Genomic DNA, 26641 nt, shown 5'->3' with positions numbered 1-26641 from the left:
AGAATTCAGACGTTAGGTGACTCACTTATTTTCTTGTGACATGTCATTTTTCATGTCTGTCTAAAACATTAGTCAGGCTCTACTCCACAGAACAGACAATAGTCCTGAGCACTAAATAACACAAACAAATATCACAGGTTTGTTTCCTATTTCCTTTACATTGTATCCAATCACTATAGTTTAATGGGACAGTTGGACAATCTGTTCCACTAAGCATGTTGGTCTGTAAAGCCTACAAAGATAATGCTTAGTAACCGGATTGTCAGTAATCAACCTGATCATACTGTATTTAGTTTTTGTGAAATATTGACTGAATTCTCAATTCATCAAAAATGCTCAATTCTGGCACTCTGACCTTAAAAATTGTCAAAATGGACACTAAAGTTTCACTGTGACAATTTAAGATCCCAAAAGTTCTCTTGAGGTCCTAATTTCTGTGCAGGGGACACCACAAGCGCCTGAGCAGCACCACATTAGAAGAGACCGAGAGAACAACAGGCTAGTTTGGCTGACACATGCCGGCAGTTTGAGGGTCGTCTTGATGCTGGCGGAGTTATGTAAAGACCTTGCATGTGTCATCTCAGGGGGCACCGAGTAATGTGCCAGCCTGCCGGCCAGGGCTGATGTTGGCTTGGATTCATACAGACACCCAATTTCTCCCATCATGTCGCCTGCCAGCCCCCTTGGCGCTTCCGAGGAACCCAAATTAAGGACCAGAAGAGTCATGCTGTACTCCAAATACAGAGGATAGACTGCAAAGTAATTAGGCCTGTTACCTTTTTATTTAAAATTTGACCAACACAGTAAAATTTGTAAAAAATTGTAATAACATGTTTAATTTAATACTTTACAGTCTACAGGTGCAACAGACTGTTGCGGCATGCCCTGCTGAGCCACTGAGCCAGTAATGTGTTGTTTGCATCAAAAATGGAGGACACAAGCAGGCAAAGCCATCCTCAGTGCACATTGATGACACCAAAGCATCTGAGAGGCAGCATTTTTTGTGGTCTTCACCGTTTAATCGTAAAGCAATCAACAAAGCTGCTTGTCGACTTTGTATAAAGTAGCTATCTTACAGCAGAAATACATGGTGCCTGGATATAATGCATCACCTCATAAAGGCAGGGTGGAGCAGATTTGTTTTTCCTATCTACAAAGACTTCGTCTTGTAGTGGTGGTTAGATCCATGACTGTGTCTGTTTTGAGTTTTGCCAAATGATAATGCAATTGGTTAAGTTGGGTTTGGAAGCATACGCGTTGTTAAGTGGTACTAGATTAATTAACTGGATTACTGCGGCATACAAGTCGCGCTGCATGCAAGACCCATGCATTTTGGCCATTACTCTACAACGAAAAAATGTGCAGACTCACCTGCTAATTTGCCACCCAAGTGAAGCAGCGGAAGTACCACAAATGAGTGGAGCAACATCAAGTGTACAACCTGACTGCCAGTTATTCGGCAGCCAGCCTGCCAACAACTTCAGGAGGCCACTTGCCAAAAGTTTGAAAAAATGAGGACAGCAGGATTTATATGCAAGGATATGTGCCCATTGGTGCGTCAATAGAGCTGTATTAATTAATTAATTGTCATTTTAAATATTTCAAGTAGTGTTTTAGAAGCAAGTGAATGCCCTTCTAGTGAAATGTCAAGATGTTGGAGGAAAGTTAGTCAAGAGTGGGATCAGATGTTTAACACCAGCTGTTTTTAATGCTGTGCCAGCCAGACAATGTTTTTGTCTACTTCCACTGTCTCTCTTTCTTGGTTGTATTTTTGTGTGCTGCACTAGAGACTCACTTTGTTTGTTTACTTCCTTCTCAATGGTGGTTAAATGTCTGGAAAGTGTCCAGGGTATTCCACAGTTGCCTTACTCAATTTAATGCCGACTCAGTGATCTGTGCGCTCTGCAATCTCTTCCCCAACTTTGGAACAGCAGCTGTTGTAAAAAAAACAGCTGAAGCATCCGAGTTATATACTCAAGCATCACATTGATGTATTATAATGGCTGTTTACGGGATCTTCACTCCTGATTTGTTGGCTCAACCTTACCCCTCCACAGTTTTGTACATCTAGGTGACAATACAAGTGTATTATATCGTAATACAGGCAGTTGTGTGCGCATATGAGACAAAGTTCAAATACCTCTTAATCTCACTCAAATTTAGGATTTGCATGAGTATCATCACATGGATCTTTTGTTAAATAAAATGACATCTATGCCTGAAAAGATTTATCCCAAACAGGAAAAGCTGATATTTAATTAAAACACTTGAGCGCGATAATACTTCAATATAGAGCAATCGTCTCCAACAATATATCATATTCTTTCCATCATTAAAAAAGCCCTGTGTGATCGCTGAAGGTCATTGTAATTGTATGAGCCAGAACAATAGATGGGCTAGACATACATAATGCATATTGTTAATGAAATGATAATTCTTCAATTGTCAGAGAGTGCACTCTCTTGCTTCCTTAGTTAACAGTCCTCTCCCCTTCATCAGCTCCCTTCAGTTTCACTGTTCACTAAGATGCGAAGTGTTCCTACGTTACCTTCTGCAGGTGTTTATCAAATGACCCCTGATGTAAGTAAGTCAATTGGCCTGTATGACGTTCACCTCCAGCAGGCTCTGGCAGAGTGTCACGCTCCTGTGTTGTACAGCGGTGTTGTTCCTTGTTGTTTTCACTACACACACACACACTCAGCCGGTTGTCTTACATCAGTATGCTGTGAACATGAGGCCCGCGAGTCATTATCTTAGACTCAAATCTAATTTTACAGCACGCATACAAGCGACCAAGCGGGACAGGCTGGTGCACTAGGTTGAATAAACAACACAGAGGTGTTGCATGTGTGGTAATCCTCCGCTGTCAGGCGCTGGTGAGACACGGCAGGATAAATGCTCACAAAAAAAATAATGGATGGAGCCACCAGGATGTCACCCCTTGGCCTGTGGACTCCTGTTTTGATGCCCCACATTTGACATTTTAGCATGATGCATTACAATCTATTGTCAACTGTAATAATGCTAATTCTCACTAGTGGCAAGCAAGCTGAAAGATCCAGTGTGTATGATTTAGTGGCATGAAGTGATAAGGTTGCAGATTGCGTGTAGGACAACTATGGTGGCTGATGCGAAAACGTGCATGGTCCTATCTCGAGCCAGAAGCAGGCCACTGTAGAGCAACACTGTGGACTCTATAGAAGAAGACCCGCTCTTTATATAGATATAAACGGCTCTTTCTGAGGTAACAAAACCACAGCAATTGGTATTTTCATAATGAGAACATAGTAGTGAACATTATAGACCTTTTCTGCCAATAGATGCCTCTAAATCCTGGACCTTTAAAACCATTAAAACAAAATGTATTTACCAGAAAAACTGAATATCCGACTCCTTAGAGGCTCGTTGTGTACAACTAAATTTTTAACAATATTTTTTGGGGGAGCAAATGTTATGATTGACATTTACGAAAAAGCGATAGCTACCCCTACACTTTGCGAATCAGCGGTTACACCATAGATACACCAGAAACGACTTGACAACAGACAGCCCGCGCCTGTCACTCAGAGTGGCCACACACTTAATTATGTGTCACTTTAAACCTTTTAACATTTCAACGGGTTAATTATATAAAAATTCAACCCTGTACAGTTGTCTTAAATATTGAAATTAGGGCTGTAAACGTGTATTTCTGCTGTAAATTTCTTCAATTGCTTCAAGTGGCCATTTGAGGAACTGCAGTGTTTTGCTCTTTCACATTTTTCAGCTCTGCAGGAAGCTGTTTAATGCTCACATAAAAACACGCATGCATACATAAGAACACAATTGTGGTGATGAAGGCAGACGACGAACACAGCAATCTTCTACTAATACTCAGCCAACCATGCCTTGTCCAACCCCATGGACTCCTCTGCCAAATGTCTTCCCAAAAGCTTCCTCCTGGCCTCAGTGCCTTCTGCTGTTGCCTCATTGACCATTTTATTGCCCCTTAATTTTAAGTACTAGAAAACACAGCACATCTATCCTCTTTATAGGAGAATTGTCAGTTTGCACGTGTCAGTCTGATCCTCATATTTTAACTTAGAGTGAGTGTGTGCATGTGTCTGGGTCTTTTTGTGTGTGTGTGTGTGTGTGTATGTATTCTTTGGGACCTACGGCCTTATTGCGGCCATTAGTGTTAGCTCACTAATCCACTGGCTGGAGAGATAATTAGACATCGCACATCTCATCAGGCCCGGCCAGCTTCCGTTTACAGCTTTCTCTCTTTTCCTTTCTTTCTCTCTTGCTCTCATATTTTCTCTATTTCTAATATTTTTGTTGCTTTCTCTGTTCATCCCTCATGCTTTTCTCAAAAGGTTAGAACAATGTGTTCTGAAGGATGTAAAGGTCAGAGCACTATAGGAACCAAAAAAAGGCAACTGCATGTTGCTCATGTGTTTTTCAAATGAGTGCATTCTCAATATAATGGGGAAAATATTGAGATTGGCTCTTGGCTCTGTTCTGCTGGTGTGTGTGAGTAAGATGCCACAGGCCTCAGATGCATGTTCAGTATGATGTAATGGGTAGCAATCAAGCAGGCGGGGAGGCAGTCCTTCAGCATCACAGATGATCACACGTAAACCATCATCACAACAGGCCAGTGTCACGCAGCCTCCCATCTCTAATCTCTGTCCTCAGACTGCCAAAGCATTGGTTAATATGTCCTAATCTCCCCATGTTATCTTCTCAATTGCAAAACACACACATTGACCCTGGATGATGGTGCATATCACAGGTCATGCCCAGACATTCAGGAATGGTTATTTTCTGACAGTGTTGTACAAATCAGATGCAGCAGTATTTAAAAAACTTTTTCTGACTTGTTGAATATAAATAAATGCATGTTTGCGGAAGTTACTTCAGCTTCAGACACAAAATACCACAGCAGCTGCTGCTTGGTGGAACTTAGCCTTAGTAATATGATGTGGGCCCAGTCATTTACACTGATCCTTCAATCGGTGGCGGCAGGCTCAGTGCTATCATTCAGTCATGTGAAAGCATGACCTCTGACTCACTGCATCCCACATGGATGCGATCCGGCTGTAGGGCCTGACATAAGGAGGAGCTCGGTCATTCAAAGAACTTAAACCTCAGTCAGATTGTCTGTATTCTACTACTCTTTCACTACACTCATTGCAAGGCAAATACATTTGACTTTTGACTCGAAACGACTTTCCACTAGAATCAGTCCATAATAATCAATAAAACTGCCACTGAACGTACAACTTCTACCATTTTAGGGGCCATACACATGCTAAATCTTTTGCATGCTCTGTTCTATTGTTTTCAATGGAAATGCGCGGCAGGCGCATTCATTAGCCACGCCGACGTCACAACACACACGTGTTCCCATGCGCCTGTTTTTCAGGGCAGTAGACTTTTCCATGAGATGAACAGAGTTAAACTTTTGGAACAGAGCAGCGCACACTACATGTCATGTGATAAGGAACAACCCATCACAGCCAGCAAATATCTTTACTATCTTCTGCACATATCAAGAGGAGAAGTTCATAATTTGAATGCAGGGATAACCTGAGCTTTACATCTCTCCCATGGACCATATTTCAGACCCAATACACACTTACACCTGCAAGAAGATCAGCTCTGCATTTCTGGTGAGAGGCTCTGATATGGTGCTGTTTATGGTAACCTAGCAACCTCAGATGCAACCTGTTGCTGCATTTCTGAGAGTTGGCACGGAGTTGACACGAGTAGCACCCAGCGCCTGACCTCGTGTTTTCCAGTCAGTTAAAAACGCAGCATGTGTGCGACCCCTTAGAATGCATGAACTGACAATCTTATGAATTAGTAGGTAATAGAAACCATGTGTTACTGCACAGGCTGAGACTGAGACTGGCTGAGAATGCAGAAGTTGCGAACTAACTCTGTACACTCTCTGCACACCTGTTGTGCTGCTTAATGAAGACTCTGGCAAAATATTCAGGCTGAAAATATGAATGTTATAAAATTACTGAGCATAAGGATTGACAGGGGAGAGGTGGATGCTGCAGGATTGGTTTGAGAGGTACAGTATCATGGTTGTTTAAAAGCTTGACAGGTGGCAGGAGTAAAAAATATATATATAAAAAGCAGGAGGAGGACGGGTCTACTTTTTTTCCTCTGCAGGCAAGACTCATAAAGTTGTATCTCCACACACTTCAGCATACACAGTCACCCATCAACACACATCTATACTTGTGAGGACCTGAGCCCCTAACCCTAACCATCGTAACTAAATTCCTACCACGACCTTTACCCTAACTTTGCCTCTCTTTTAACTTAACAAAAAAGCCAAGTCTTAACCTCAAAACAGTCGTCTGAAGTAGCGAGGAATGGACAAAATGTCCTCACAATGCAGTACAAGTGCAGGGATACACACAACATATGAACAATCTTCTGCTCAGCCTATAAACAGGTGGGACTCACGAGTCAGCCAATAAATTCTTACAGAGATGAAGGTAGAACTACCTCAAAATCCCCCTGATGCTTCTCTCACCAGGGCTTCACAACACACACACACACACACACACACACACACACACGCCTACGTTACACACACGACATGCACTGCGGCAAGGACTCTGTCGTGCTGCCTTTGGAATTTTTGGATCCTTCTTCATCCTTTTTAATGGGTTCACAAAGGCAGCGGGATAGGAGAAAGCATGAATATTGTACACTGTTCAGTCCTATTTAACTGCTTGCAGCCCAAATCAAACAGAGGAAGACATATAAATTGCTGCACTACTTTTAAGAATAGTCACATTTTGGATTGAAGGGATCAGTTGGCCACAGTTGTTTTTCTTGGTTCGTGGCACTTGCTTACACATTGAATAGGTATGAATTAAAGGTGTGCACTGAAAGGATGGTATGACAATAATTTGGTAGTCTAGCTTGACATTAGCACTGGTAGATTTTTGATCTATAGTCTCTGAACATGTTCTAATATCTGGGAAGCCTTTCAAAACGAGACAAAGGGGTCGCAATTTCACAAGGACAAGCATAGACAGGCTACGTTCAGAATGCAGCCAAATCCTGTTTGTCTGTAACTTTGTGTTATATTGCTGTTGTGTCTTCACCAGGTCTCTCTTGAGAATGAAACGCCATGTCTCAATGAGGTTACCTGTTAAAGTAAAGGTGATCAAATTGTATTGAGACCAAACATCACCAACATATCGACATTTGTTGTTGTGGTAACCACGTAGGTGTCAGTTACGACGTCAGCACACTGATGACATGACTTTAGGACCGGGGCACAAAGGCAGCTTAGCCTTGCAGACCAATTTTTCCCAGTAGTCACTCGCAGTATTGCTGTGAAAATATCTCCTGCAGCCCAAAAGGCATTTTACCCATTGACCACCATTATAAAAGAGACATCTGTAAAACTGTTGACGGGACACGTCAAATTGCAAGCAAGGTCAATTATGACTCTTCCTATTCAGAATTTGTGAAGCATGGTGGTTTTACATTTGCAAAATTCAAGCTGAGAAAATGATTTAAAGATCTGTGACGTCATAACAACGTTAAGTCTATGAGCCGAGTGGGAACTTATGGGCGAGGCCAGCGCAAGAAACACTATGGCGTATATTTAGCGGGCCGCAAACTGCGCAAGTAAACCAGCAAGCTAAAAACTTTTTGGGCGTCAGCTGAGTAACTCCATGGAAATGAATAGGCTCCATCGTGGCATCCGGTATCTAGTTTGTCGCCCATTTCGCCTGTTAAACAATCACGCTGTCAAGTAGTGATTATTTATTCCAGCATCTTTCCAAAGACTGTAGAAATGTGATTGGAATCATATTTTAAACTGTCCAATTGTGGTTCCTCTTTGTCTTTTGTCATTTTGAAGACTTTCTAAAATCTAATCTAAAATCTCTAAAAAAAATGGTTTTTGGCTGGCCGTCTGAACAATGTCAAGGAGTTTAGTTTCTTTTTTTTTCTCTCTTTTTAGTAGCTATATTTTCAAAAGTTAATAGAACTGCTTCCACATACAGTCCTGCGGTTACCTGTTACCACTATATTTACTAAGCGTTTGGCTGGTGGCTAGTATTAATTTCTTGGCATGATGTAATGTCCGCAAAGGGACTGGATAATGTTCTGTTATTACTGCAGGCTTTATAATGATTTACAAGTTGAATGCTATTCTCTAATAGTGTTGCATTTCATATTATATGCCTACTACGGACCACAGAGAGCCATTACTGCTTTACTGCTGTGTTTTGGCCTACTTTTTCATACCTCTGTAGGGTTCTCTATCAGCTCTGCACAGCTCCTCCCACCTGTTATATTCCAAACACTGGTCCACTACCATCCGTTGTCATTATGTTTCCATTGATTTCTCTGTGTGCTGGCTTCACTAACAAGCACAGGGGCTGAAAGTGAAAAGTGGGATAGTCTGGGTAGGGAACATGACCTATTTACCCACCCACTCCCATAAATTGAGTCATCGTGTCTGCTGTCGTGTCATTTCAAGCTTAGTCAATCAGTTCCAGCTAACACATTGGGCTTTTAAGTACACTGAAATAATCCATGCCAATCTGAGCCATACAATCACACTGGCATCTTCACACACATTCTCATCTTTTTGTGTACGTAATCAGATTAAGCTCAAGTGTAGCACCAGAGATGTACACTGTATACGACCATTCACTGCATGCTGTATGAAGACCCATTCTCCTCCGAGCAGCTTCCCTGTCTCAGATCTGCAGTCAGGCATCGTGAGACATCACATCACAGGGGGAATGAAACACCCAATACCTGCCTCGAGGAAATGCACCAGTGGCAGGGGAAATAAAGAGTGTGTGGCCGTACTAAATGAGCTTCATTAATGTTCAAACCCAGTTCGCTGAACTGCACATTTTTGACCTCATTGCATAATATTCACAGTTATTCTTGAAGACAGACAGGGGAGGTAATGGGGTTATTCTGAGGACAGGGACCTGGTTAATAGATAAACTCTGGGTCTATTACAAAATACTTGGATGAAAGAGAACACTGAGAGAGGAGTCAGCGTTTCTTCTCATCAAGTAAGTACAAGAGATGTGAAATATTTTCACCTCCGTTAAGCACTTGCAATGTCTAAATCGAGACACATTTTAGCCGTTTTAGTTTCAAGAATAGTTCGCGCTTTCATCATCCCCGCTAAGAAGTGTCCATCACCTAAGACAACAATGTCTCCTAAGTTAGCAGCTCTTTAAAAAAAAGCTGTGAACATGACCTCGTGCTCTCGTGCCGGTCTCAGAGCTTCCCTTTGTGTCTCTGTCAGTAAGTAGACAGTTTAAGCCAGCTGGTGTCTGAGATGATGCCTTTAATCTCACTCCATCCCCTTCCTTGATGTGTCAGACTGGAAGGGATATGTAGGACAACATCACTTCACTTACTGTATTCTGGGACTAAGACTGCTCTTGCTAGACGGGGGTATAATTAGCACCGAGTTATTAATACAAACTTTCAGAAAGTCTGAGCGTCTTTATTTTGGCTGCAGCACACTTCCTTGATTTTTCTTTGATACCAGATGTCCCTCTTCACTGTGACGAGAGCCCATTTCCTGGGTGTGTTCTGCCTAATGGAGGAGGGATAACTTGAAAGGGAATAAAAGTGATTTTGTTGTTGTTGTTTATGGTCTCTCAACTCCTAAATGCCGTCTCTCTGTAGCTTTCCCCACCGTGATGGATATTGCCAAAGGGCTTCCATTGACTCACCATCTATGATTCACACATGTTACTGTTCAGTCATCCATTTTGGCAAGGGAGCATCTCCCGCACTTGATTTCCTCCTCCGGCTCCCTCCTGTTGTGATGCTGGCAATGATAGATACTGGATGTTGTTCTGATAACAGGCATTTAGAGACTCCTATTAGATTTGGTGGGCTGACTGCCTGTGTGCGCATGTGTGTGTCTATTATGCATGTGTGTGCTTGTTGAATTACCTTTAAAAACAAGTGCATGTGTGCAGACATCAGGCTATGATCTTATCTTCCATCTGGCTGATGGAAAAGTAATGTGGCATTAGAGACTATGTCCTGTAGCTAACCCAGAGACAGACTTCATGTGCACAAAAGCTGATTGTGTATTGTATATTATGTACAAAATGTCATTATTGTAAGCTTGAGAGTTACTTTGAATTTTGTCCTCTGCCTTTCGTGCAGCAAAACTGCATTTCCTATAATCTGACCTGAGTCTTGTTTATTGAATCAACCTCACAATGTGGCTTTAGTTATGTAAGACCTGCTGCTCTTCAAAGTATTTAAACTGTCTAAGTCTCCACACACAGCAATCAGTCACAGGGGCTTTTAGCCACCTTCCTCCGGCTTACGACAACATTGGCTATGATTCACCCACAATCCCCCAGGGGACCTGCAGGGTCATGCATTTGGTAGACACACACGTACACACACATTACATTTCAATTTCCATTAGTGGCCCAAACAAAACCAGTAGCCTGCTGACATCACCTCATTGACGTTTCATAAGCGATCCTGAGTGCCTCTTTTTCATATTCCTGCTCACCTGAGGAACAAAGAGGACAAGCCACACTTTGTTATTATCAGAGAGAATCAGCTTCAGGGTGTTTAAGGTCTCGGGCCTACAGCTTTTTAGTAAAGTATCATGTTCTGTGTTTGAAGTCTGAGGAGAAAAAAGGGGTCAGCTGGTTAGAGGACGAGAAATGGGGAGCCTCTGTGGCCTGTAGTTTTACAGTCTTGTGTCGCGGGGTAATGAGAGCGCATCGCTGGTGCAGCATTAGTCATTCCGAGCAGGCTGCTGTCTGAACTCTGGCCATTTCACACACCGTTTGGTGCCTCTGATTGAGATTTCTCCACGTCATTACAGCCTTAAACGCACACAGGCACACACGCACACACACACAAACAGAGCAGAAGCTATAGCACGTGAAAGTCCACAGTATGCTTCGCAGCTAAATTATGCTCTTTACAAGGAGTTAAATGAAGAAGAGACAGATTGTACAGTGAAGCTTTTGTAAACAGATTCACTAGTATATGTGCTTTTATTCAGAGATTTTTGTTAAAGGGATACTTCACCAGTTTTCAACCAGCTTTCCATCACATAAATGTAGGTAGTATGTGTAAACAGATTACGGTTGACAGTTGAATAGAAACATGTAAACATTTTCTTGGACTTACTGTATAAAAACCTCCTGATTGTGTGTAATGTCAATGTGTAATTTCCTCAATTTAATTCAGTGACCTATTAAAAGCACGATAGCAGCAATTCTAGTTCATAGTGGTCAAAATGTCATATTTACATAATTAAATAAGTGTATAAATATTTACACCATATATTGTGTAAAAGGTTGAAGCAAACATGACTTCATTTAAATGTCACCTTCTGAGATGATAATTACCTCCTCCTGCACTTTGTGACTGTAGCTGTGAAGGTCCAGACTGCAAACATCTAAACATTATTCAGCTGCACCTCCTCGTCTATTTGTATCATTATCAAGCAAACAGACACAAAGTGTCTGGCAGATGCTCAGCTCCTGAAACTGTCTCAGCTCTATGTTTCAGTGCCATATTTAGCTTTTATTGATGTACAAAATAGAATTGTTCTTTTCACTTGGGTAACAGAAATATCTGCAGCTATTCTCTCCGTGTCAGAGGAAAATATGGCAGCGCTGATCAGTAGACAAAGACTTTGAAGCCAGTTGTAATACAAAAGGTGAGAGGTTGGATGGAAAATGCCAGGCATTGTGTTTGTCTGCTCCTAATTAGTTTTGGTGTTTTATAGTGAGACGGAGATGGAACTCTTGACGGTTTAATGAGGAGCTGACTGGCACACAGCTCAGATATCAACGCAGTATTGATGTTTATAAATATATATGTTTTATCTTATTTTCACTGCAACTAAAAGCAAGATTTAGCTTCTATTAGATGACTTGAAAAATCTCACTGGCACTTTACGCACATGAGGATTAAACACTAAATAATAATAAGTTGATGACCCGTAACATCTACTGTATGTCTAACGGGCCTTTTCTATTCAAATTCAAATTCAAATTCAAATTCAAATTCAAATTCAAAAAACTTTATTTGTCCCCAGGGGGCAATTCAAGGCACACAGACAAGCATGACAAGCAATAAGGTAAAGATGAAAGTAAGACGGAGAGAAAAAATAGAAATCAAAATAAAGATAATTTAAATATTTGTGTATATACAGTATATAGGTGAATAGAGTATAATAATAATATAATAATAATAATAAGGTGCATGTAAAGGAGGTAATTGTGCTTAAAAACAATTTCACAGCTTGAAAGTCCTATTGGCACATTTGGTCATGCTGAGTCAAACCATGCTGTGCTGATTTGCATTTTCTTTATCAGTTTTAACATGCCAAGTCGCACCGTGCCAGAGATTGACCTTTTTTAGAGTAGGGCCAAAAGGGCACCCAACCCTCTCCAAGTAGGTAGCAGCGACATCTGGACGACCGCAGCCAATCCTCAACAACCACCGTTCTCCCCCTGAAACAAGAGTGTGTGTTGCAAGAGAGAAAGGTTTTTAAAAGTCTGTGTGATCAGCTTTCAGTCCTTTTTTAACGTTGAGCTCAATCTTTGTGATATGGAGTCAAGTTTATCTCCTGCGCCCTGTTTGTACTTTAAATATCCGTTTTATTTACTATTTCATGTTCGTTTTTAGACGTACGCTGTTAAGTTATTGAAATCCCAATATTTTCCTTTTTTTGCTGCTTCACAATAAAAGCTTGTGCCTTACAAAAGAACTAGGGACTTTCACTGCGAAGAATATGTAGGAAATTAAAAGTGTTTATCGCAGAATTAGCAGAACTTTGTTGGGAGCTTTTCTTCAATAAAAAAAGTCTACTAATAACACAGAGAGGAAGAGTAGCCTATGAGTGGAAAACTTCCACAATGAAATGTTAGATGAAGAGATGCTGACAACAGGCAAACACAGCTCACCTTCAGAGGGTTAACTTCTTTTACCTGCCTACTAGAGCAAAAATAATAAGGGACTATAGCCAAGGATTAGTTATGGGCGGTATCACGTTTTTACAGTATACCAGAATATTTAGAATCCCAAAGGTATGTTTTTTAATGTCATAAATACAGGCACTACTCTTTCTATTAATCTCAGTGTATTGAGTGCACAGCATGCACCACCTCTCAGTCTTCCGTCTCTACTGGTGGAACAGGCAGCTGTCCTGAAAGACAGCACGACACCTAGTGGTGGAGGGATAAGTTACAGGACTGTAAGCAGCCAGTGGCCAACAACAGCACAGGGGAAAAACAGCATGATTTTTACATTTAACCCGTTGAACTGAGGATTTATTGTGACTAAACCAGAGCTGGCGATTGTTGGAACAGTGGACTTACTAACTACATTAATAGCAAGAGTAACCAAGATGGTTTTGGTCATTTTATTTTGTTTCTGCTGAGTTTGTATGAAGTGTGATTTATGATGATTCAGTGAGACAATTTGGTCTTGTCAGTCTTCTGTCACAGAGAGAAAGTTGAACTCAAAAGGTGTACAGTTGTATTTCTCTTTTTTATAATGAAAAATACATGTGAGAATATTACTTTTCTTAACATTTTGTGTGTTTCTATTGTGTATATATTAGTCTCAAAGCTGAGGCATTAAATGCACTCGCTGTCTAGGGAAGGGGGGGACGGGTTATACCGTCATATACTGTATACCCTGGTGAAATTTCAGGGAAGGTATGAAGGTGTGAAAAATTAGAAACGGCCCAAGCCTACCATGGGTCATCAGCTGCTTTTCACCACATAAGACAAGCCGTCATCAATTAAAGACATGCAGGTAGACCTGTTGTAATGATGACAGGAATCTGTGCCACGCTGGGCTGACATGCCGAAACAAACCAAGATATAAAGACTTGACATTCCTTACTGATGTTAGCTCTCATGGTGGAGCTGTGGGCAGTTTCTCTACACAGTTAGTCCCCAAGGTGAAGATCATCCTGGTTTACCCGCTGGAAGGAATAATGGGACCAATGTCCTCTAGTTTCAGTCTACTGACTCTTTGCTTTCATGTCCTGAACACAGCCTTCTGGTTCTAAAGGGGGTCAGGACAGATCACACAATCATGAGTCTGGCAGTCGGCCATGACTGCATTCCAGCCCCCTCCTCTGCTGGATCCTTGAGTGACTTATGGTTTCTCGTTCTGTAATATCCAGCAACCCCCATCCTCAGTGCACATTCTCTGTCTCTCTCTCTATCTTTCACACACACACCCTCTTACGTATGTGCAGTCTCCATGGTAACGCGTGGTATCACTGGTGGCCTAGCATGCTGCATGTTGTAGTGGATTTACTGTACCAGTGCACGCACAGAGAGCGGACAGCCAGCACAACGCTGCCAAAGGGCTGAATGGTTTGAGCAGCAACCCTCCGAGCTTATCACAGATCATTCCTTTTTCCCCTGATAATATTTCACATCATCCCCTCACTCAAGAGGTGCAACTAAAAATCCTGCCACTGCAGTTTCCAATGGTATGTTAAGATATTCATTTAGTCAGTTAATATCTCTATATAATCAGTGGCACAATCCTAGCATGCAACTTTGCCCTCTATTACACACCACGAGCAAGGTTAACCTCCCCATTTATTCACTGTCTGCCCTTGGAGGCCGCTTTCTCTATGAATTTTAAAAAATTCATTAAACCCTGGGTGTTATCATGACAGCCTCGGGTTATTAATAAGAAGAGATAGCTTTAATTGTTTGGTTATATTTAATAATACAAAGGTCAACACGGTGCTCAACCTTGGCAGCACACAGGCAGATCTCACACTTTAACTCTGGCGCTCTGCTCTCTAGTGGCCGGAGATGGAAAGAGCAGCAGGGGGCTGAGACCTTCTGGGTCTGTGTGAAGACACCATGTCCACGCACAGTTAGATGTGTTTGCAGGCTGAGTGGTGCTCTTCATATGACTGTGTTTGAACAGTTAACTGTGTATGGAAGAGTAAATGCTTCCTCTGGGCCTTTTCTATAATGGCAGTTTCTACAATAAACCATTTCACAGTCCAGCTCGTAGATGCTTCTTTTTGCAGTTTAGTCTGTCGTATGTCAAATCTAAATCTAACATTGGGCTGTTAATAAGAGTTGCATTAGTGGATTAGTTGTCTGTACTAGTGGTTTTTAGTGGTCTGGGGACCCCCAGGGATCCTTGAAGGAGTTCTAGGGGTTGCCAGAAAAATGGGAGATTATTGATATAGATTATTGGGAGAAATGGAAGTTTATTTTAACTATTTGCGACCCGACCCCGGATAAGCGGAAGAAAATGGATGGATGGAATTCACTATAGAAGTAAGTCAAGTAAAGTCAAGTCAGTTTTATTTATAAAGCCTATTATCACAAATCACAGTTTGTCCCAGAGGGCTTTAAAGCATGTGAAATCACTCTGTCCTTGGACCCTCTCAGCAGTTAAGGAAAATATGAATATTAATAAATGTAGCTTATGATAGTACGTATGTTTTATTAATATATTATAGTATATGTGTGTGACAATAATAGCCATATGTGTATAATAGCAATGGAAGTATGATTAATAATAAATGCAGTATTAGTAGGAAGTAGAAGTAAGCCCAATGTGAGGAAAAGTCATAATAGTGATTACTCTCATCAAACTTCCTCCACGGTTTTCTCCTCCACTGTAGGATTCTGTTTTTTATCATATTTAACAACCAAAATCTTTTTTAGATTTGAGGTCCCTGAATCTTATGAAGTGGGGGTCAGTGACCTAATGTGGATCAATTCAGGGCTCCATAACATGAAAAGGTTGAGAAAACAACTGATCAATACTATGAAATTATTTCCCAACTAATTTGATAATCAGATGGTTTGAGTAATATGCACAGAAAAAAGTAAAGAAAACCTCTGATTACAGCTTTTTAAAGATATGCAATGCAGCACTATCAGCTACTGCTTATTAACACGATTGCCAGGTAAAATAAACCTTAAAATACAAAAGGATAGATCATGTCTTTATTGTCCACCAGGGTGCAAATTTGTCTTCGGCTCATCAAACACAGAAGACAACAGTAAAAATCAGACAAGCAGTTAGTAAAGCACATTTGTTGAGTTAAGAATATTGACTGCACTTAGGATAAAGGACTTCTTGAATATATTTTTAGTTGCCTGAGGGACTCTATAGCGCCTCCCAGAGCTCAGGAGCTCAAACTGGTGGAAGCTATTCTACTCTTACATGCACAGTTTAGGTGACTGTACCAGGCAAGGAGGTGAAAAGTTAAAACACTCAACCATAATTTTATACACTAATTCTAAAATCTGCTGACTAACACCCAGGCCACTGAGTTTCCTCTGAAGATAGAGTCGCTGTGAGCATCTCTTGAAAATATACTCTATATTTTCAGAGAAGCTCACCTGGGAGTCCAGAGCTGCACTGAGATATTTAAAGTTTACCTAAGCGCTGTGGGGGTACACGCCCATAAACATCCTAAACACAGAAAAAAAGGAGAAAATAAGACGGGCAGAGGGCAGAAGCTCTGCAGAAAAATTCACCTCCACTCACTTTTTCAAAAGATATGATTGAGCGGGATTTCTTCTGCGTACGTCTACACGCTGGCTTTCAGAAAAATCTTGCATAGTAAACAATTTAATGTGATTTTTGAATTTTCTAGTTTCTTTTCTTCTCTGACAATAAACCGAATATCTTTGGGTCTTTGACAAAACATGATATTTAAGGATCTCATCTATGGTTTTGCGAAACACTAATTAGCATTTTTTGACTTTTGTGACATTTTATAGACCAAACAACTAATTAATTAGTTATCGACAATGAAATTAAAGTAATAGTTGCGGGTCTGTTGTTAATACATTAATTACCATGTGTTTTGTAGCTTCGGACACTAGTCTTGTGATACAGGTGGATGTTTATTGCGTACATTATGCATACTATAATTGTGTTATGATGGAAGCTGAGAGAGGTCTGTTCTTTTGGATGTTCTCAATTATTTTCTCACTCTCCCTCTGTGTGTGTGAGTGTGTGTGTACAGTGTGTGTATGTGTATGAGTTCAGTACAGTGAAGGTGCCCCCGGGAGGCCACAGTAGACTGGCATTCTGGGGCACTACAGTAATTAATGTGCCCATGGCACATTGCTACACAAGCAACCAAAGCACACACACAACATAGAGGCAGTTTCTGTATGTGTGTACGTGTGTGCGTGTGTGTATGTATGTCCTTGAGTTTTTTTGGGCTTGTCTGTATTTACAGTGTCTACAGGTGTAGGTTACAGAGGTCACTTCTGTCTCGATTTGTTGAGACAAACTTTTTTGCATTGGGGTAAAACTCGACTGGTGCGTCATGTCTCATCTGCTGGGTTTGATTTTCTGACAGTAGAGTTAATGAACGCTGTCAGAGAGTGTGTGGTAGACTTCAAATGAGTCAAATATAGCTATAGCCTATTTTTGTCTTGCAAAAAATAAAGACAAAAGAGCTATATTTTCTTCAGAGACTTCTGAGTACAAGTGATACAGAAGAAATTAGGATATACAAATGCTTCTTATTTTCTATTTTTCTTTTAATACCTTCTTGTCTATTTAAAAATTGACTTACTTCTTTACTTATCTCACCAGTTCCACTTGTTCCATTGTCTACTGTTTTGTATTTTTCCTCCTCCATCATAGCTTGGCTGCTGCTAAGAAAAGCCCAAACGGCATGACGGACATTATCAGGCCTTTACACATTTGCACTTTCTTTAGTGTCATCTTAGGTGTTTGATTAGTGTCACTTTTGTACAATGCAGCCAAACTCTCGTCACCTCTTTCTGTCCTCCTAGCTGTCAGTGATAAACCGAGCTATCCTGCTGAAGGGCCACACTGTCTGCCTGAGTGATGGCCCAGGTTTATCAGTAGTGGGAGGACTGAAGCAAAACCTGGGATCTGCCTCTGCTGGTGTTGAGATCTGTCTGTCTGTGTTTGCTCGTGGCAGAATTAGAGGTATCAGATAGAACCAGGCAGGGATGCTGTGCTGCTGCTGCTGCTGCTGCTGCTGCTGCAGCGGAAATCAGGTTGTATAGAGGTTTTCCAGAGTGCAGTATTAACATATATCACAGGATAGGACCACAGTATGTCGACTGTATAGCAACATCCTGAACTATATCACATTTCAAGACACTTACATTACACTTACACTTACAGACATTTCAATGGCACATACGATACATGTTCTCACTTTTAATTTAAATAAAGTGCTGCAGCTTGGTCAGTGGCCCTCCGCTCCAAACTGTGATGTTCTTGGCACCCATCCAATGTAAGTTTTGGATGCGCAGGGACAGCACGTCACTTACGGCTCTTTACATGCATAGAGTGTTTTCAAATAAACCTCTGGTTTCACAGGAAATATGGGTTTAGTCACCAAAACTACTTTACCTTAAGGCAACAAAACTAATTGGGTAGATTTGGAAAAAAGATCATAGTGTGGGTTAAAATAACTATGTCTGTTAATTAAAGTTACCAACTATTTTGCATGATGCATGTGACATGTGTGACGTATATTAATTCCATAAAATAGTTCAAAAAAAGCCGGGGTATAATTATTGTTATTTAATATCTTATCAGTGTCAATATTTTGTCTTTGATTTTAGTTTATGTGTGATTGTCAAATTTCTCAAATAAAATCTCTTAAGCACCTCAACTTAGTGTCACACTGTATTACAGCTAAGTTCACTTTTTGTAACATGAGTTTAATGCTAAAAGCACAAAAAAATGGCTAGAAAAACCACATTTATTTTATGTACATGAAAGGTCTATAGCTCTACTGAAACTGTCTTAGTTCTAGGCTTTTTTTTACCTGTAAAATTGGCATTATCTGTGAGCTAAAGACGATGATAAAGGAAATTGGAACATTTTGCAGTATTGATTGCAAAAGCCTAACAGTGTTACATTAAGGAAGTTGAGGTTAGAACAGAGTAAAACATGAAATCATACATATCAAAGAAGATAACTCATGTTTTGTCTTCTTTTCAATTAAAATGTTTAATTGTGTGTTTATTGAGGTTAGGTGTTGGAATTATCCTATTTTTAGGAAAGCTGTTGTGACTTTGTAATCATCCTAGGAAAGTAAAGATCTCCCTGTGTGGATATGTTTGGTAGATATTAAGGCACCAGCTGTTCTTGAGATGATGATGATAATAATGATGATTATATAAAGCCCAGTTCAACGATAGCGCAGCTTTCTCTTAGACTGTGGAAGGTTAAAGGTAGGAACCTCAACTTTCTTTTCACAGGGACCACTTTTGCAAAATAACAAAGAACCAGGGGCCAGTTAGTAAACAAACATAAATAATATGTATGTGTATGCAGGGGTGTTTCTTGACTTTGAGGACAGTCTTAGCCTGGACCTCCATGGGACCCTCCCCCGGCACTAGGTTATGGTTGGCTGGCCACATGGCCCTAAATTGCCTACCTCTGGGTTAAAGGTTAGATTCCCTCCATGCCATTATGGAAAACATCAATGACAGTAAACAGGAAAACAAATGCTTTTATCTCTCCAGTCTCATGTTATTTAACCCACATCCTTTGTAAATCAATATATTGGCATTCAACCATGAACTACTTAAATTCCTATCTAGTTTCAGTACACATAATCATAAATATTGCTTTCATCAGCATGGCTGACTGGTCAGCATCTTGTGTTATCACTCAGTCTCTGTAGGAAATATTTATTTGCTTTGTGGTGGTGACTTCATTGATTAGTCTTTTCATTCTGATGCAGATAGGTATTTTTATTATAAATATATACTGTCATGGTCTGTACAAAAGTCAGAAGTCTATACTGTTTTAAGTTATACCCTTAAATACTATTTGTGTGTCCTGGTTGTACAAAATTGCACCACTCTGTTTTAGTTTGTGAATTTAGAGTTGGTCATCTGAATAGCGGAGGTTATGCATACGGTCATTAAAAGACCTGTTCTGTGGATAATGGTGATTTCAGGGACATGAGGTCATTTTCTGATTCCTAACCACCGGCGTCACATTAAATGAAGCTCAACTGCATGTTAAAGTAATGTGATTAAAAGAGTAATTCATGTCTGAATGCTCTGCATAGAGAGGCTCGTGTCTAATAAAGGCTTGAGTTTAGTTTTCTTGGTGGATATTCTCCTCAGGGTGAATAAGCTGCTCTTGATATCCTGTCCACTTGCTCCATCTAGTGTTCAAAGCTGTGCACTGTCGGTGGGCGCCAGATTACACCAAACCTCAGCAGTATCTGATGCACTGCAAGCCTCACTGTAAGCCTCACTGTAAGCCTCACTGTAAGCCTCACTGTAAACCTCACTGTAAGCCTCACTGTATGTCAGAGCTCATCGTTTAGTCCATCGTTACATACAGTGCATTCATAAAGCTGCTGCGCTCTGCATTTAATTACACGCCTTACTTGACTGCACTGATATGAAATAGAGCTGCACAAGCAAACAAAGAAAGCACACTTCATGAACTGTGTTGACAGTAATTTATGCCTTGATGTTGATTAACAAGTGTTTGGTCTATCTGAGTATTCGCTGCGCGATGTGTAAACAAGTGCTTCTACAGTTTTACAGAACAGAGAACTGTGTTTGTAAAAAAAAACAGAAAAAAAACACTTTCCCTAATGCATGTTGTCTCAGCTGATTGTACATCGATATTTTTCCGTCCAAAGTGGACGAGCCTGTATAACCGGTTTAGTCAACGCATTATCGGATCATTTTACATCATTTTTTTTGTAACATGAGAGCAAAGTCTTCCCTGCCCCAAGAAGGAAGCACAAACCCAGCCTGCATTTTCGATCACTTTTCTTCAATCCGGCCGCAGCAATACAGCGGACACACGCCCCGTGTTTGCCGGATCAACAAGACCTCTAAATGAATGTTTAATGAGCATTTTAGAAGTCATAATGGCATGTCGCTAATGTCCTGTAATGATCTTCCTGTTGATGGCCACGCCTCGATGCTTTCTCTTCCACTACGTCTCTGACAGTTGTCTGACAATGGTTTGAACTTTGCTGAATGTACTCTTAACTCGCCTTCACTTCAACGCCTGCAAGTATCCGAGTCACCGCTTTGGCTTCGCCGTAAACAATCATGACTTTTCCACTGAGAAAATCGGTTTCAGGTAGGAGGCTGCTTTTGTTTTTGAACTTGCGCTGCATTTATTGGGTCTTTTTTTTTAAAAACTTTAAACTATATTTAAGTGTTATTAAGTTAAAGAATCGTGTGTTTTCTTGAGCAAAAATGAGTTTGTGGCTTTTAGTGATGTTAGACGCATTAAGTTGTATTTTTTTTCTGTTGAGAAGTGGTGATTTTTTTTGGTTCTTTGCAGTAGTTCGCCGCCTTGGAGCTGTCCGTGGTGCTGAAGTGGAGATGCCTTCAGTTTAAGCTCTTATATCTTCGCTGTTTAGAGTTTTTAAGATGTTTAATTAGAGCTTTTGTGTTTATTCACAACACGTGAAACTATTAAGGTTTAATGTTTTACTCTAGTTACTCCTTTTTTAGTCCACTTTCTATTTTCTCAGACAAAGCGATGCCTCATATTTAATGAACGCAAAATGCATAGTGTTAAGGTGTGTTACTGTATTTACTGTTAACTGGAGAAAATGAATAAAACCTCTAACACAGTTTTGGCTTAAGACTGTAGATGGCACCATTGGTTAGGCTGGTATCTGCGCTCAGTCCAGGACTGAGGGAAAGCCAGGCACAGATGAGGTCGGCAGTCAGGGCCGGACAGACACATCAGTGTCAAGACATGATCTTTGCTCTGCTGTTTATAAAATAGCATTGGCCAAATTGTTTTTAGCTGGAATTTTTATGATGTAAATTCACAATTTACCACTGATAGATTTAAAAACTTACAAGAGGATAGACTTCTTAAATGTGGAATGGCATGGGTATTCACATTCTGTGGCTAAATACAAATTAGTATTAATTATACGGGAAATTATTATGTTAATTTGAGGCTTTTTGGATTTCATTTCATCTTTAACATCACTGCTTACGTCTGATGATGGCTACCTGCTGTTTTATCTCTCGCAGTCATCTGCATGCCAAAGCTGGCTTTTACATTAGTAAATAAATGACATTTTAAATGATTGATAATCTTTTTGTTCGCTCGCCCGCACACAAGTAAGAAACATGCGAGTTTATTTTTCGAAATTCGTTACAGCCTAAGAGACCGAGCAGGATCAGTCTTTCTTGACCCCCCCCCCCGTGACTTTCTGTCCACTATCATCTACTAAAATATCAAAAATCTGTGGTCTTCCCTCCTTCTCTCCCTCTCTCTCGCCTTTTCCTCTTTGCCAACTCCCCGCCCCCACGCCATCTACGCCCCTTTCTCTTGCTGTGTTACATGAATTATCCCATATGACGGCCTATATGGAGATTTTCCTAAGTGTGCACATTGACTGGGCTTGTTCCACTCCCTGTCCTCCCCCTCCTCCTCCCAACTGCTCAGTCTCCAGGTTGTCTGTGGGATGCTCTGAGCAGCAGCTGAGTCTGTGCTTTGCGCTGAGCTCGGATACTGCATCCACAATGATGCGCCCGCTGCCATCACCTGCGCCTCAACAAAAGAGGGAAAAACAAACGGAATCTGTGTAGTGACTTGTTCACATCCTCTGCGTTGACTTTCCAAAACGCGGTGTAAAGTCTGTGACAGCGGCAGCTTCACTGAAGGATGAGAGAAAGCAGATAAAGAGCACTGCAAACACTCCCGGCGTCTGCAAACAGGTGTTTCCATCCTTTTGGCTGCGCATTGAGCTTCATTCACGACTGTGTGCCTCCCCGAGCACCATGTGCGCGGCCATGTAGTTTAGTGGGATGATGCAAAAGCGCTTACACAGACTGGGTTTGTGCGTATTTGTTGTGATGCAGAGAAAATGATACAGTTGGAGGAACATGCAACGTGCTGCGGTGAAAGTCTTTGTGCAGCTTCACGGTGGACCGTGTGGGGTTTATTTTTTGTTAAGTTTCACTTTTTTTCTTGGAGATGCAGCGGACAATTGCTGAATAACGCCCAAATTCACGAAAAATGATTCACTCGGACATTATCTAACGGGCTTTGCTGCACTGCTGGGACTACTTTATTGTCTCCTCTTCATAGTCAGCTTGCCAAATTCTTTGTGATTTGACGAATCGTTGTAGCTGCCTCAGACTGTCTGGACGTTTACCCTCGGAATCTAGTTTTCTGGGTGAATATTTTCTTCTTTGGAAGTTGTTTTCCAGCGCGCAGCCAAACTGGCCATGGCTGCAGCGATCGCCAGCTCCCTCATAAGGCAGAAAAGGCAGGCGAGGGAGCGGGAGAAGTCTAATGCCTGCCGCTGCGTTAGCAGCCCCAGTAAAGCCAAAGGAAGCTGTGAAAAGCCCAGTCGGCTAAACGTTTTCTCCCGGGTTAAACTCTTTGGCTCGAAGAAGAGGCGGAGGAGACGACCAGGTCTGTTGTGTAATTTCATCAGGCTGTTATCCTCAAGATTACTAAGTCTTCATATGTTGTAGGGTGCCATTAAATTTCAGATCATTTTAACAACTTATTATAGACTGAGTTTTGCTCCATTTTTTAATGCAGATTTCAAAAGATTAAAGACCCTGCAAAAGTTGGTGGGTGGATGAGGGGTCTCCCTTTTGAAGTTTGTACACAGAGAAGTCACCTTTGGCATCTCAGACTACTGAGGGATGACGAATCATTATCCTTTACCGTCCGCTTATTCAGGCCACACTGAACAAGATATTCGAAAGGGCTTTTTGGTTGATTTTTGGAAAGACCTCACTGTCACCAACGGGTTCGCTGTTAACATTAAAAAGAATAATCAGCTCATCAAAGGTAATTTAAAAAAAGACTTATCAGCCCATAGTGGAGCATGAAACCCTCTGTCAGACTATAAATTAATGTAAGAAAGTCAGATTTTAAATGAGCAGGTCTTTAGCAGACCTCACATTAGCTCAAAAGCTAATGGGAATAACCCACGTTCTGAGTTTTTTGTTGCAGAAATGCATCCAACTTGAAAAAAAAACTTTGCAGATACCTGATTGTCAGAACTAAAATCATAACCATTCTAAGTATATACTTATACATTTATAATAAGTATTATATGACATGTGAGGGAAGGTTCAGGGTGGCCCATAGAGCACTCTTATTATTGCAGTGATGAAAGTGTGTTTCTGTTGCCTAAAGCACTCACTCTCTTCTTAATCCAGTGCGAAAGTGACCACCTTTGCATATCTGATCTACTCACATTTTACTCAGTCCCAGGGCTCATCTTTTGTCAGTTTCTTAATGTGTGTGGACATGATGATGACAGATTCAGCTGTCGTCCCCCAAACTTTATTCTACATCATCCACTTCGTTTCCAGCCTGTTTTGTAACTCTCTATATGATGCACCTGGAGATGAGGGTGCATGTTTACGCAACAGCATAACTATCCCACAGTATTTTTCACCCCTCTCACTTACAATTTCCATTTCTATCCTGTGGAGGAAGCAATAAGTGCCAAGTAGAAAGGGTTGTCTGTGTGTGCGATTTACACCAAACACAAAGAGCTGGCATCTCTCAGAGACACAGTGTGGACCGTCTGTGTAGTTTGGTGCATTGTCTGGTAAAGCAGTGTGCACATGTTCTTCTGTGTTTACAGCACATGCTGACATACGTACATTTCTCGGTGTAAAGTCAGGTGTCGTACTGAAAGGTACAAAGTTTTACAACAAAATGATTATGATATTTCCGGTGCACACACTGTGTGAACAGAAAAAGTAACCTTAGTAAGGCCAGAAATGGCAGGATTGAAAGGTAAGTGAGATGAAAGGATAGATGAAAGGTGTGGTAAACCACAGTAAAGGACACTCCACCAGGGACAGTAACCAGGGAAAGGAGAGCACTTAGCTCTTATCAGACATTACACTGATGTAACACAGACTGGCTGCCCAGCCACTTCAAAAGTAAATGCTCTGCCACTTCAAACTATTGTCTTTTAGACTTATTGGGGCTTGTTTTATATGTTGCTGCACAGAACAGTGACTTTTGCCTATTTGAGTATTAACACTATTACCTTTTTTAACGGTACATTCTATTTTGTCCTTGTTTTAAATCTCCAAATATGACAGAGAATTGAAAAATACAGCTCATTCTTTACTATGTCAAAAACATGTTTAGATGTGAAGACCTATTTTTATTCACAAGTGCCATCATTTGCACATTAATTTCAATGTATATGCATTTTAACTTGAATTTACTCACACTCTATTATATGATAAATATCACTGATTTTAGGGTTGTTTTTTTTCCAATTTCATTTATTTATTTATTCATTTTTATTTTTATTTTTCCATTTTTTTTACTGCACATATCCCAAACAAGTTATTATGGTTTTCTGGAAACCAAGTCAGTTTTACAAATGATTTTTTTTTTTCTGACTCCATGCATGCAGCAGAGAGTGATGGGAAGCCTGGAGAGAGAGAGCGAGAGGGTGTGATATACAAGAAATGCCCTCAGCCATCTTAAACCACTGAGCCACCACATGCCCCTAAAGCCATTATTAAATTTGATATTATTTGCTCTTATCTGTCCATTTGTGGTCTTATTTCTCTGTTGTGGAGCCACAGGGACTGCCTCTTCAGTCACCTCTGTTCCACTGCACAGCCAAAAAACAGAAACCATTTTCATGGATTGTGGACTCAGCTTTCCATTTAGATACTATTAACATACTGTGTCTGATCTTACAGCTCCATAAAACCTAGATGTTATATAAATTCTTTTAATGTATCGGACGCTTTGCTATGTTGTTAATGTACGTCGTGGATAATAAAAGTGAAATGAAATAAAGTGGATGCACGATCAGTGCGAGTCTGCATATATGATATCAACAAGTCCAGAGTCTTATTAGTCCTCTCATCTCATAAAGTGGAAAACCCCATGACTGAGTGGTCAGCCAATGCTCAGAAATCTTAAACTTCAGCTCCTCTAACGGCTGCCAAGTTTTGGCTCCAAAACTATCAACAAAACAGGACTCACTTAAAAACACATCTAATTATATTTCACAAGATGGTCAGATCTTAATAGCTGAATTAGTGTCTCCTGGCTTTTGGTCTTCTTCTGTATTTGGTGTTTTCTTGATTGACTCTTGTATCAGCCTATCACAGTCATTTGTAATACAGTATTTGCTCCCTTTGACTAAACTGGATTATGTGGCTCCAATAACTTAAATGGCAGTAAGCAGTAAAGCAAAACTGAAGCGTCAAACTGTCCCTTTAGAAAGCTACGTGTGACATCTCATCACCACACTGAAGTTTTTACTCCAGTGTTGTAGTTTCATCCTTTCTGTCTTCCTGTCTGTGTGTCCTGCCTGCTCCCACAGAGCCCCAGCTGAAGGGGATTGTGACGAAGCTGTACAGTCGACAAGGTTTCCACCTGCAGCTGCAGGCAGATGGAACCATTGACGGGACGAAGGAGGAGGACAATGGTTACAGTAGGTTTCACTCTTATATTTTTACATTGTCATGCTGTGCTGTTAGTCATGGGGAACATTTCACCTGGCTACTGTCAATCCCACGTGGTACTAATGTGACTGCATTAGCTATTTACAACTTGAACATGAAATTCATAAATTCATGCACCTGAAATGTGTTTATAGAGAGACAGTGTAGCTTTC

The 26641-nt window shown here is 40.8% G+C and overlaps 1 protein-coding gene across 5 annotated transcripts in view; it reads left to right on the top strand.

The window, feature by feature from the left end:
• The window catches only part of fgf13a (fibroblast growth factor 13a), a 129173-nt gene that overhangs the window by 71016 nt on the left and 31516 nt on the right, over positions 1–26641 (top strand). For 3 of the 5 annotated variants that reach the window (XM_088080947.1, XM_088080948.1, XM_042493865.2), the window contains one exon: positions 26348–26458. In XM_088080947.1, the coding sequence (XP_087937073.1) occupies positions 26348–26458 (111 nt within the window). Of the gene's footprint in view, positions 1–21031; positions 21124–22496; positions 23434–26347; positions 26459–26641 lie in introns of those variants that run through there. The other 2 variants (XM_088080949.1, XM_042493867.2) reach the window with 2 other exon arrangements.

The sequence above is a fragment of the Plectropomus leopardus genome, chromosome 8, assembly GCF_026936395.1.
Source record: "Plectropomus leopardus strain MGB_pleo_1.0 chromosome 8, ASM2693639v1, whole genome shotgun sequence".
In the NCBI taxonomy this organism is placed as follows: domain Eukaryota; kingdom Metazoa; phylum Chordata; class Actinopteri; order Perciformes; family Serranidae; genus Plectropomus; species Plectropomus leopardus.
The sequence above is the reverse complement of the archived record's forward strand: the minus strand, read 5'-3'. Positions and strand labels throughout refer to the sequence as shown.